This window comes from Nesoenas mayeri (genome assembly GCF_963082525.1).
Source record: "Nesoenas mayeri genome assembly, chromosome: 3".
Lineage (NCBI taxonomy): Eukaryota > Metazoa > Chordata > Aves > Columbiformes > Columbidae > Nesoenas > Nesoenas mayeri.
In genome coordinates, this window is record NC_137544.1 from 113,905,060 (window position 1) to 113,917,767 (window position 12,708).

At 42.5% G+C, this 12,708-nt stretch overlaps 1 protein-coding gene across 3 annotated transcripts in view; it reads left to right on the forward strand.

Annotated features, from left to right (window-relative positions):
- The window catches only part of PLEK (pleckstrin), a 60,582-nt gene extending 50,753 nt beyond the window's left edge, over positions 1–9,829 (forward strand). For all 3 annotated transcript variants that reach the window (XM_080342671.1, XM_080342672.1, XM_080342670.1), the window contains 6 exons: positions 1,201–1,292; positions 2,279–2,463; positions 4,076–4,180; positions 5,879–5,962; positions 7,395–7,464; positions 8,301–9,829. In XM_080342671.1, the coding sequence (XP_080198797.1) occupies positions 1,201–1,292; positions 2,279–2,463; positions 4,076–4,180; positions 5,879–5,962; positions 7,395–7,464; positions 8,301–8,440 (676 nt within the window). In that variant the 3' untranslated portion in view covers positions 8,441–9,829. The remainder of the gene's footprint in view (positions 1–1,200; positions 1,293–2,278; positions 2,464–4,075; positions 4,181–5,878; positions 5,963–7,394; positions 7,465–8,300) is intronic.
- Positions 9,830–12,708: the final 2,879 nt, after the last annotated feature.

Here is a 12,708-nt window from a genome sequence, read left to right on the forward strand (position 1 = left end):
CTCCCTCATTTACTTCTGTCTGCAGGCAGCGTGACAGATATGTGAGCTCATTCTGCTCTGTCCATGCTACCTCTCTAGTCTTCCTCAGAATCCTTTCTGTATGACTAACATTTTCATTGTGGCAGAAACGAGCTAGTGAGGAGAACAGGGAAGAACATTTTTAATACATCACCTGTTACCAAAACATGCTTATTTATCAAAGGATTTTGCTGATAAGGAGATTATTGAGCACACTGCAGCGCAAAAGGAGACCACAGCCAAGGCGTGCTTCTTCCAGGAGAGGCATTTTTATACAGTATATAATTCGTTACAAAAATATTTAAAACCTTTTGTTTGCTTTCCTGAGAAATACTGATGTTAGCCTAATTTTTGCATGGCGAGGGGAGAGTGGTGCCTGCCAGAGAACTTGTAATTGGGAAAGGGAGAAGAAGAGATAAAGGGCACACACAGGAAGCCATCTGCTTGTCAGCGCTTTGAAAAATTAAGGACATTTTTTGCCTCTATGCAGTAAATACCAAGACACAAATGAGACTGCAGTGCTCCTTACAAGACACTAAAACTGCACAGGGCCAAGATCCAACTAAATCTGACTTCACAGGCTTCAGCAGAGGATCACCCTGATTAACAGGCCAAAGGACTTAGCCTGTGAAATTTAATATTTGTCCTTCTTGTCATTCCAGAGCTGCAGGGAATTAGAGTTCTGAGCAAGTAAAAAGCAGGTGGGAGGAAGGAAGTCAGACCCGAGTCACTGAAGTTCCTTAAGGCCTCTGAGAGCATCCAGGCTTTGGAGATGTCGCAGTGACAGGTTTTCTGCTCAGCCAGGGACCTCTGGGGAAATGCAGCACAAAGCAGTGAGCTCCCCTGTTGGCACGGAGGCTGTGGGGCCCTGCGATGGTGCCTCAGCAGCGGGTGTTGCTCTGTTCACACTTACAGTCACCACAAGTTGTTCCATTCTCAAAATATGGGGGTGTGGTGAGACATCTGTGCACTCGCCCCTCTGCTCCTGCAGCCCTGACAGACATGTAGTGAGGCCTTCATGCTTTGCAACACAAATTTTTCAGGAGATTAAACCATGCTATAGCTCTGCAGGACAATATGTCAGCAGAAGTTGAAGACCCCATGAATGACAATGATATTATTGTACGAATTGGCTAAAGCTTTTTATTTGCTAACAGTTTCTGTGGTTCTTTTTATGGACAGTGCTTTGTACCTCTCAATGAAAGATCCTGAAAAGGGAATAAAAGAGTTGAAGCTGGAAAAAGATAAAAAGGTGTTCAATCACTGCTTTACAGGTAAGGAGCTCTTGTCTCTCTTTTCCATACAATAAAGGGAGCACAGGGATGAGAGGCTAAAGATAGATAAAACAGCTCTAAGCTCTGTAGAGCACAGAGAAGTTTGAGAAGAAAACCTGGCAGATGTCTTCTTGACCAACACAGGAGGTGCTCAAGGAGCTTGAAAAGCATTCAGTTATAGCCATGGTAAGCAAGGGAGGAGGAAGAAATTGTAACCAGTGCCAGAAAGATTGAAGTAGATCTTTGTAGAAAGTTTCATGAAACACTTGATTCCAGAAGAATTACTGCATTCTGAATTTTTATTAACAAATTCTGTCACATTGTAATTCATAGAATCAAAGAATAGTTTGGCTTAGAAGGGACCTTTAAAGCTCATCCAGTGCCACTCCTGCCATGAGCAGGGACATCTTCACCAGCTCAGGTTGCTCAGAGCCCCGTCCAGCCTGGCCTGGGATGTCTCCAGGGATGGGGCATCCACCACCTCTCTGGGCAACCTGGGACAGTGTTTCACCACCCTCACTGTAAAAAATTTCATCCTTGTGTCTAGCCTGGATCTCCCCTCTTCTAGTTTAAAACCATCAGCTCCTGTCCTGTCCTGCTCCAAGTCAAGTCTGTGGGTGCTATAGTTGAAAGTCACCCTGTTTCGACAGCACTGTGTCAGTAAGATAGCCTGGAAGCCAGCCTTCTTCAAGGCTTGGCTGTCCTTTGTACTTCCCCAGTCCCTGTGGCCTCCCAGTTCAGCCCTGCATCCCCTCCCAGCTCAGATACGGTGTTCAGGAGCTGTACTGGCCCCTGCTGTCAGTTGGATCGGTTGTACCTCACTGGATGACCCAGGCACCGGACTAGATAAGCTCTCTGTGTTTTTAGCAAGGACATCTTCCAGGAGATTGGTGAATAGATGGAGTAGGCTTGTTGCCTGTATATTTTTAGTCTGCTTCGTGTCTGTCTCAGTTTGTGGCTGACACTGTTTGTTCCTTTGTAACCAGGCACCTCTGTGATTGACTGGCTGGTGTCCAGCAATTCCATCCGAAATCGCAAAGAAGGACTCATGCTTGCCTCTTCCCTCTTGAGTGAAGGCTACCTGCAGCCTGCGGGGGATACATCCAAGGCTGCCGCTGAGGGCCTGTCGGACACCCCCTTCTTAGATCTCAGTGATGCCTACTATTACTTTGTGAGTGTTGCATTCTGGTGGTTTTTATTATATCAGACTTACTGATGCTCTGCTTTTCTCAGGCTTCTTATTGGATTTCTTAAGTCCTGGAGGAACATTGTACAGAAATGGAGAGACCCTTGTTAATTGTCTTTCTCTACTCAGAATGAATTAGCTCACTTTAATATTTGTAAGCAGGACATTTTTAGTTCTGGCACCCTTCTTAGTGCATATAGAGTGCTGAGATCAAGCTGGGTTCTTTTTTTTAATGTAGATTTTGTTCCTGGTAATTTCACCAGTGACCAGAATTTAGCCATCAGTTCCCCTGATGATTCAGTAGAAGGGAAGAGAGTAACTCATTATCATGGGGCTTTCAGAGTGCCACAAGTTACAAACCCATTTGTGTGCAGAGCCATCAGATCAGACTCAGTGCATGTGTACGTGCACGCTGCCCCCGCCCCCCACTTACCTGTGAGCGAAGAAGCAAAAGTTCTTAATATCCCCCAATAATACATGTCCTGGGTACCCTACCCAGTCTTTTCAGTCTGCTTCATATTCTGTGAATTGAAGAACTTGCAATATCACAATCACTGTCGAATATTGTTTTAAAGATGTTTGGCTCATGAACTTATGCTAACAAAAAAGTACGCCTTCTGTCATGTAAAATGCTTAAATATTACAATTCTGTGTATATTTACCACATAGAATCACTCGACTTCAGCAAAATCAATCTCCCATTAATTTGTTTTCCTAGCATGTGTCCCCGGTAGGGAGACTTTACCTTTGTAGCAGTGGAAGAAGAGACACTGCTGGTGAAGGCAGCTTTGTGGCCATCACTGTTCCTGGCTACCTGGGACCCTTCTCCATGTTTCTAGTTTGATTCAATACCAACGTGGTGTGAGGAGGCCACAGCAGGTCGATGTCTGACTTGCTATCATACATGTAGGCAGCACAGAGGTTTACCGTAAGCCGTATGAACAATTGCCTTCATTTACATAGTTTGAACAATGTAAGGTTTCCGTAAGTAGCATTGCAATTTATCTGGTAAGGAATGGATGTGACGCATGGATCCTGAAGCATCCCATGCTCAGTGCACATATCGCAGCTAGAGAAAAATTGCAAATTAAAAAAAAATAGGGCCAGTTCTTGTTACAGAGGACAGCCTAGACAGAGCATTTCTTCTTCCTGAATTCTAGATGCCTTGTGGAGGAATAGGAAGGTTGTGTTGGGTGCAGGCATGGTCAGCCTGGACTGTATTGGCTGTGCCAGCATTGCTTGCTATGAACTGCTGCCTGTGCATTTAAAAGCCTGTGACATTAAGGTGTTGAGACAGCCTGTCCTTCATGGAGGAAATGTGATGCCAAGAATAGAGGCACTGAGATACATACAGATGCTCCAGCTCTCTTCAGATGCCCTGAGACACACTGGTGTAGTCCTGCCTCATACTGAAATGCTTCCATGGTGACTTGGAGAGCTCCTCAACTTCACCAGGAGATTTTTCCAGTAAAAGGGTTAATTTTTTTGAGGTGTCAGAAAGCGGGGTGGAGGGAAGCCAAAGAGAAGCCAGATTTGTATGTGTACATAATGATGCAGCAGCTGTGTAACTTCTGAGTTTTCTCTTGTGGTCATGCAGCCAGACAGTGGGTTTTTCTGCGAGGGAAATTCTAGTGATGATGATGTGGTCCTGAAAGAAGAATTCAGAGGCATAATAGTCAAACAAGGATGTCTGCTGAAACAGGTCAGTGTTGCACATGTTCCATCCTGTCCCTGGGAGAATGTTGCTTGGATACAAGATTACTCTTTAACACCTAAAAGCTTTAGGGAAGAGAGAAACGAGCTTATGCCATCTGCACACTTGACAGGTTTCATCTCTGTTCCCCTTGCCTTTGCACAAAGAATGCTTGCTGCAGCATGGCAGCAGAGCATTTGCCCAATGCTGCAACATTTACTGCTCTTATTACAAAATAAGCCAGTTGACAGTTTTAATTAGGAAAGAGTGCTAAAGCAGGAGATGTGACAAAGTCATCGGTACGATGCAGAGCTAAACTCGGGTGAAAAGGCTGCCAATCCAGTGTCCCTCTAGACATACAACTGGAGTCAGTTGCCAGTTTTCATATGTTTTCTCAGCATACCTGAGCAAAGGAGACCTTTCAGTCACTAGCATGTGATCCCATCCCATCTCTAAGATGGAAGATAACAGCATACCTTCCTTTCCAGCAAAACATTAAGCAGTATGGTGAATGTCCTGATAAGATCCTTACCTTCTAAGGCCATTGCAAACAGCTATTAGCGAACTGAAGGCAAAACCAGGATTATTCAATGAACAGAATAGTCCAGTTGGAAGGAACCTACAACAATCATCTCGTCCAACTGCCTGATTTCTTCAGGGCTGACCAGGGGTTAAAGCATGTTATGAAGGGCAAATGGCTCTTAAACACTGACGGACATGAGGCACTGACCACATCTCTAGGAAGCCTGTTCTAGTGTTTGACCACCCTTTCTGTAAAGAAATATTTCCTAATATCAAGTCAGAACCTTCACTGTTAAAACATCCCTTGGGAGCCTAAAACCTTTTTGATGGTGCTCACTTTTATCTCTTGCTCAATCACATTACTCAGAAGCAATGGAAGAAATCAAATCTGTGTCTTTCTGCTGACTTTTACCCTGTCATATTCACCTTCACCTACTTAGTAAGAGCTTCTTTGCAAACGGCGTAGCTCATTGAGAAACTAATATTTTGAAATTGTGAGAGGAAGTGATTCATGACAGTCTCCCACTAGCATTAGGCTGGATTTGATCACCCTCAGTGGACTGTGGATCATTGCCTGGAAGTGTCACTGCTTCTGCTTGAGCATGCTTTCAGCAGATCTAGATTTTCCCCACCCATCATTTCAGTCTTGAAAACAGGAGATGAGGCATCTACATCTGTGTTAGAAGGTGATGTTATTTCTGCTTGAGCTTCTCAGCCATGAATCCTCTCCTGAGTGCCTAAGCCAGCTAAACCTTTTCTGTTGTTGTTGTCTTTGCAGGGGAGAAGAACCTTCAGCTCATTCTTGCCAATAGTTCAGGGTACCTTCCTGTAAGGCATTTTGCAGCCATGTTTTCTGTCAAGCATTTAAACCCAGTTCTCACAGACCTCATGGGAATGTCATAGCTACCAAACTATGAGGCGTGTTTAGGGGAATCTCCCATGTTGAAGCTGTTCTCCTTTGTACAAAAAAAACCCAAAACAAAACAGAGAGAAACCACTGTGATAGCCCAATCGTTGTGGGAAATGGTGGGATGCAGGCGAGGTTCAAATCCTGCTCCAGTTAATATTTCTTGTCCAAAATATTCAGCTTTTTATATTTATCTGTTCTCGCATGTGTGGGTAAGCTGACTGTAAGCACTTGCAGGCAAAACAGTTCATGACATTCCTGGTTTTGGATTTTCCTAGGGACATCGGAGGAAGAACTGGAAAGTGAGAAAGTTTGTTTTAAGAGACGACCCTGCATATCTTCATTACTATGATCCTGCTGGAGTAAGAGCTGTTTGGTCTACTTTGGTTTATTTCCCTGTTTGTTTTAAAGCTGTACCAATATCTGAGTGGAGTATTTTCATGGGAACGTGTTATGGGGAAGACCAAGCAAGACAGTGGAGCTGTTTGTGCTCACTGTGTCTGGCCACCCTTGGGAAGAGCAGAGTGGAGGATGGTTTCTGGTTTGCCAAGTCAGGGTGGCAAGTGCCACCCAAAGCTGGGAACAGGCAGCACTGAACTGTGTTCTTACCTCCTATCTGATTAATTAGAATTAATGCAGCTCTCACTTGATTAGAATGAAGTAGGTCATAAGTGCAGATAAATACAATACAGTCATGTTGCAGATTTTAATAGGGGTATTCATGTTGCAGATTACAATTGGGGTATTTTCTGTGTCAGGCTGAGTTCCATTTCTTGTGTAATTCTAACAGGCCAAACCCAGCCCTAAGAAAGGAAGGGGCCATTGCCATGGACAAAACCTGCCCCCAAAAAGCTGCCATTTAGGTAGATTCAGCCCACAGGTTTTATTTCGCCCTGCACTGCTGCAGGAGCAGTGCTGTTGTGTGGTGGGTCACAGATGCTTCATGCTGTGCCTGTTCTGCTTGGCAGAGGCAGCTTAGACACTGGAGGATCAACACTGAGGAGTTTCTGACCTCCCTGTTTCCAGTTTGCCTTTCCTGTTCCTGGCGTCCCCTCCCAAAGGGCTGAGACGTGTCAGCTTACAGGGGCTGCTTCTTTGAAACTTAGGCCAACAAGAATGCATCTTCACCCGTTCTTTGACTATCACAGTCCTCAAGTGCACAAGAGGCCAAATTGTAAATAAGGATAAACCCTGTTTCCCTGAAAATAAGACAGGGTCTTATACAATTTTTGCTCTGAAAGATGCTTACTTTTTTACGTGTATAGGCATAGCTGCCTGAATGCTATTTAAATTGACTTTTTAAAACGAACTGTAACGAGGGCTTATTTTTTGAATAGGGCTTATATTTTGAGCATCCTCAAAAATCCTGAAAAATCATGCTAGGGCTTATTTTCGGGGAAACAGGGTAGCTGCTTTTACTGCTTGGTAAGACTGCAGATCTAAGATCTACTATTTTTCTAACTAATCTTTTTGTCTATTCACTGTGACATCAAAAGAAAACTTGTATTTGGCACAAGGCTTATATTCTTCTTGTACCTCTATTCAGGACATGCTAAATACTCTGCAGATCCTGAATTCCAAATCCCAAAAGAGATTTCCTATTTACTTGTAGGTCTTCCCCCTACCACTTTTCCCCACCCTCCATATCACACACAGACCGAGGTTCCCCTGGTTTCTCAGGTGACAGACTAAGTCAGCAAGTGCTTTTGTTTCCATTCTGGAGTTGTAGGCAGATATTAACTGTGAACAGTTTCAGAAGTGTTGCATTTCTTTTTGATTTCCTGTCCTCACCAGGGAGAAGAACCACTGGGAGCAATTCACTTGAGAGGCTGTGTGGTGACAGCGGTGGAAGATATGCCAGACTGTAAGAAACTATACTGAATGAGCTGTGTAATAAGTTTGTGGTGCATTCTTTCAATCCACCTGAAATCACAGTGGTTTTTACTCAAAAGCAATCTATGTAACTAGTCTCTCTATTGCTGTCTTAATTAGTGGAGAGGATGCTGTGGGAAAGGCAGCAACAGGGAACCTTGTATTTTGTCTGTTGTTTAGAGAAGACCTGTCAAAAGGATGACACCATCACCACGTTAGGATAACTGCCCTTAGACAAAGTTAAGCCGAGTTCACTCCTTTTAGTTGACAGATTTAGGTTTACATTAGAAATGGTTATGCCTACAAATTATTACTGTTCACATTCTGTTCCCTCCCTAAACTAGATGAACGGCAATGGTTAAACGTTGCTGCAAGGTACAAGAAACACTCATTGCATGAATTCTCCTTTCCATGAGAGACAGACTGTCATACTAAGCAAGAAAGTCTGTTGGATTCTCAGCACCTCCGTAGTCTGTGCTGGCAGATAAGCAATAGAAATTTTTGGGTCTGGCATGAACTTAAATGTCTTGTGCTTGTAGCTGGCAAGGCACAGAAGGATTTGGGGAATATGTACTCCCTGCAGAGCTGCAGATCCTTCTGTGATTGGAGACCAGTTAACCAGAGACTCTTCAAGGTGAATCCCTGGGCGGTTCTCTAAGACAGAGACCTATCTCACAGACACGATCTTGCAGTATATTTGAAAGGGCATATATATTCATGCACAGCTGTAGAAAGGAAGGAAATCCCCTTACAGTGTGGAAAGAAAGAAACATTGTAAATACAAGACTTCATTCTCTCATAGCTGACTTCCTTATTTCTTCCTTGTAGCCAAGAAGTATGATGGTGACAACATCCTCTTTGAAATCATCACGGCAGATGAAATCCACTACTATTTACAAGCAGCCTCATCCACAGAACGTACAGAGTGGATCAAAGCAATTCAGGCAGTTGCTAGGACTGGAAAATGAAGATGAGCTGCCAGTGAGAAGACCAACAACTGAAATGAGTTACTCAAACCAGGAATTTTAGCATTTCACTGAGAGAAAGCAATATCATCCAGAAAAGCATCCTAGGGCTTGTGGGTTTGGGGTGAGGGCAGGTAGTAAGTTTTAATTCTATACCGGGCACTAACAAACTAACATTTTTCCACTTGTGTTATGGTAATATTTTACTAAATTATAGCATAGAACATGCCATATTAGTGTGTGCTGCTTAGAGTAATCAGTCTGCCTTGGTCAGGTTGTACCTTACACCTTTCTCTGCTGCCAAAGCTGATGAAAATTCACCATTAACAGAGGACAGAGTCATGTCACTGACTGTAAGTGCGGAACTGAACTACCTGCCATTCAGCCTCTCTTGTGGTTCAGTATCTTCAGATATTTCAAAGTCTTCCCAAGACAAACTTTACACTTTCTTCTTTACCAGCCAGTGATCTTTCTGCTGCCATGTTCACCTGCACAAGTAATGCCATGGATTTAAGGAAAGAAATCAACTCACTTGGAAACCTGATCCACTTCTTTATAATCCTTCAGTGTTAATGAAGGGAAGAAGGCAGACAACTATGGAAACATGTGGAAAGCAAGTACAACTCCGTGGCAGCAGTACGAGCTTCAGGAAAAGTCTCTTCCCATGGTATTTCAAACGTGAAGCAATCTCAGTTCAACTTCTTTATCACCTGATTTTGGCCTTCGCTAAATTTCTCTACAAGAGTCTGCTCTAGGACCATTGTTTCCCTTCATTTAGGTCTCCAAAGCAGTTGCTAGGGTGTTGTGTACTGCTGTATTTGACCTGCATTTGAATCAAGAATCTTGCAGGAGAAAGGAAAGGATCCATGAGTTACTTACTTGAACTACTGATTGCAGTGATTTTGTTCAGGTCTTTCTTTTTTAACCTCCAGGAACATACTCAGTCCTTGGTTCTGTGCCTTAGTAATGTAAGAGAAACCTTATCCTTGCTGTAGCTGCAATAAACATCATTATTGGACAGGGTCAGTTTACCTAATCAATCCTTATTTTTTTTGTCTGACTGTATGTATCAAACTTCCAAGTCTTAAACTTGAAGCAGGAGCTGAAAGTTAATGTCCAATCCTATGTGTAGACCATTCCTGTTGCAGACTGATGTTTCTGAGTGTGCAAATAAACTTAAAAGCTTTTAAAATTCTGTTTGTAGATCTAGTAGGGTCCCTTATCCTTAAGAATCCTGATTCAGATCTCTTCAGTGTAAAAATAAATCTGGCGCTAAAGCTTCTCTTCAGTTCTGCTTAGTTATACCTGTATCTGAGCTAATGAGCCTGAAGGTATTTTGCCTTAGCATTGCTTATCAGAAGGAAAACACAGGCTGGCCAGGGCAGGCTGGCAGACGTGGCATTGTCATGTCCATGTAAGACATCCAGAGGAAATCGGCTTCTGGCAGGTGTTTCCTGTGTCTCACACGAACTGGCAGGATCGCTGCAGCCTGCTCTGTCATTCTGAGTAAGGAAGACTTATGGCAAAAAGATACAGCGTTTGCTCAGCCCGCCTTCTTGATAATTGCTTTGTGGTTGCTGTTTGTTTTTGCTTTCAGAGCTGGCTAACCCAAAAATACCCTTTGGCACAGGAAAATAGAAAAAAAACTCCACACAACCAAACAACAGAAACTTGCCCAGCTTAGCAAAGAAAGGTTGGAACTCCCAATTTTTAATAAGACTAAAAAGTTTTACTACTCTTTGACCTTGTAATTTTTCCCTGCACCCTGTCAAGGGTACAGCTGCCCACCTCTGAATGGTGTTTTCTCTGGTAGATGATGCTAGTGAGTGTATTTGGGGAAGAGCTCTGACGTTTGTACTAGACTTTGTCAATGGGGTCTCTAACCCCATAGGTAGCTGTTTTGAAGAGACATCACAGAGGTTTGTAGGCATCTCTGCTTCTTAGAGGAAATAGGAAGATTGGAAGTGTATGTCTGGTGCCACCCTACCTACATTTCCTGCTATAAATGTTTTATTCACCTGAGACTGGTAGTGGGAGTGACTACAAACTGTACTTTCTTGTAGTCAGATTCTCATGCGTTTCTTGACATCAATAGTTAGCTCCACATTCCACGGTGAATGCATTCTGGTCCATATTCAGACAAAGTCTGACAAGAAAAACAATACATTTGTGCCAGTCCCGGCCTTTTCTTCTTTTAGGATCGGGGATCACAGACCTTTCTCTCTGATGAGCTTTTCACATGCGATGGACTGAGGACCAGGGTTATTATGGGGCTAGTTTTCAAAGACACTCAGCTTCCTAATTCACAGCAGTGCTTTTGAAAATCAGAGTAGGTACCTGAATACCACCAGCTGTGTGGCCTTGGGAACTGCGTGTGAGATAGTGATAATTGTCACAGCCCTTGAACTGAGTCAGTGCAGTCGCTTGGAGTTGAGACAAGGTGGCGAGAGCTACTGTAATCCATGCTCATCTAATGAGGCTATCTTAGTTACTCTGAAGGCAGGGAAGGGAAGAGGCAGATATCCTGAATACTGACACAAGAGAAGAGGGAACAGGCGTAGTACAAGGAACTATTAATCGAAAGAGGAAAAATAGAAGAGCAGACCTTCATATACCATGCTTCCTCCATCTGTTTTCACCCTCTTTCTATTTGAATCACACTACTGCTACAAACTTGGCAAGTACTACATCAACTTCAGTTCCTTTTTTATTTTTTACTTACCAATTAATTTTTTTCATAGACTAAAAGCAGAAGAAACCATTGTGAATAAGGACTATATTTATAACCTTCAGTTAGTGTAAGACTCACATGATATCATCTACTATAAAGATCCTCAGAGGTTCATATTTGACTTGCCTTGTCGTACACCAAGCAGTTTTCCTTCCTCTGGAACACTGATGATGTGCTTACTACAGTCAGGTTTTCAGGAATGTTTATTAACCACGCACCCTTAAAAACATCCGTGTATATGCAGAGCTCCTTCTTCCACAGTTTAAATGAAAACAGGACAAGGCAAACCACACATGTATACATTGAAAAAGAACATCTGTGAGGACTGCAGCAGCCTAACAAGCTTTCAGCCACAGGTGTTACTTTTTCTCATACTTTAATAACTGTTCCCCAGATGGAGGTAGTTTTGTCTTAATGTGTCCCTAGCAATGGTTTCTTATACCTGTTTCATTTCCCTATGCTGCATCTCTCTTCTGAAGGGTAAGTTTAGCATAATTTCATTGCTAAATGTACTTATTTTGGTGCTGTTCTTTGTAGTATGCTGTTGTTGCTTTTTATTTGCAAGACTAGATAATGGGAAGTGTTAAACATCCACTTAAAACATGGTTTCAGTAATGCAACAGTTTATTGAGGAATCTTAAATCATATTCATAAAGATGAAAAGAACTAGATAAGGCCTGTGAGGTGTGATCTAGTGTGCGCTGTCAAATCTCGCTTTTTATTTGCATTTGTGCTTGCAATGTTGCAGGTAATTTTTCAGTGCAGTAATACTGCTTCTGTCTTTGTCTTAGATTTCACTTCAATATATATGTTAAACGCCATAGTTTTTTTCCTTATTTGTTCTTAGGTAATTTAGAAGTTATTTTAAATTTAAGGCACTTGCTTCACAGGGCTCTGGATAAGCTCTTCTTATTCTTTGTAATGTGACTCCATTTGTTCTGAGTTCAGGTGTGGGGAGCACCAAAACTAAGAATCCTGAAAATTTCCCTTTTTGGTGAGGGCCAGAAACATTTTAACAGGGTGTTGGTGTGTTTGTTTTGTTTTTTTGTATATATGTTTTAAAACTGTAGGAGGAACTTTGAAAGCAAATGAGCGAGTAGGTTAAGAGTCCTCCACTGGTTGTTGGTAGTCGATATTTCTGTGTATGTCCTGAGTCTGTGGTTTGAAATGTGCACATACTTTTGCTTGTGAGCTCTGGTCTTCTTGTTGATATGTAGAGGTTTGACTGTGCTTAGTGTGAACTTCTGCGTGCAACAGAAGACTTGAAGCAGGCTTCCAATTTCTCTTTGGCAACCTGAGAAAACTACGTGCTATGCAATAAATGATGCCAAGTTCTTTAGCCTGCCTACTTGAATAATTTTTAAGTAAATGTATTAAGTGGGTTTGTCTTAAAGTAAATAGAAATGGAAGATGTGTGTTTTCGCATGCTAATATTATATCACAATATATCGAAGGTTCTTTTTGAAAGTTAGGATAAAATAAAATCAAGGCTGTTCACACATCAGCTGGTTTGAAGGGTTGCTTCCAGGTAATACAATTA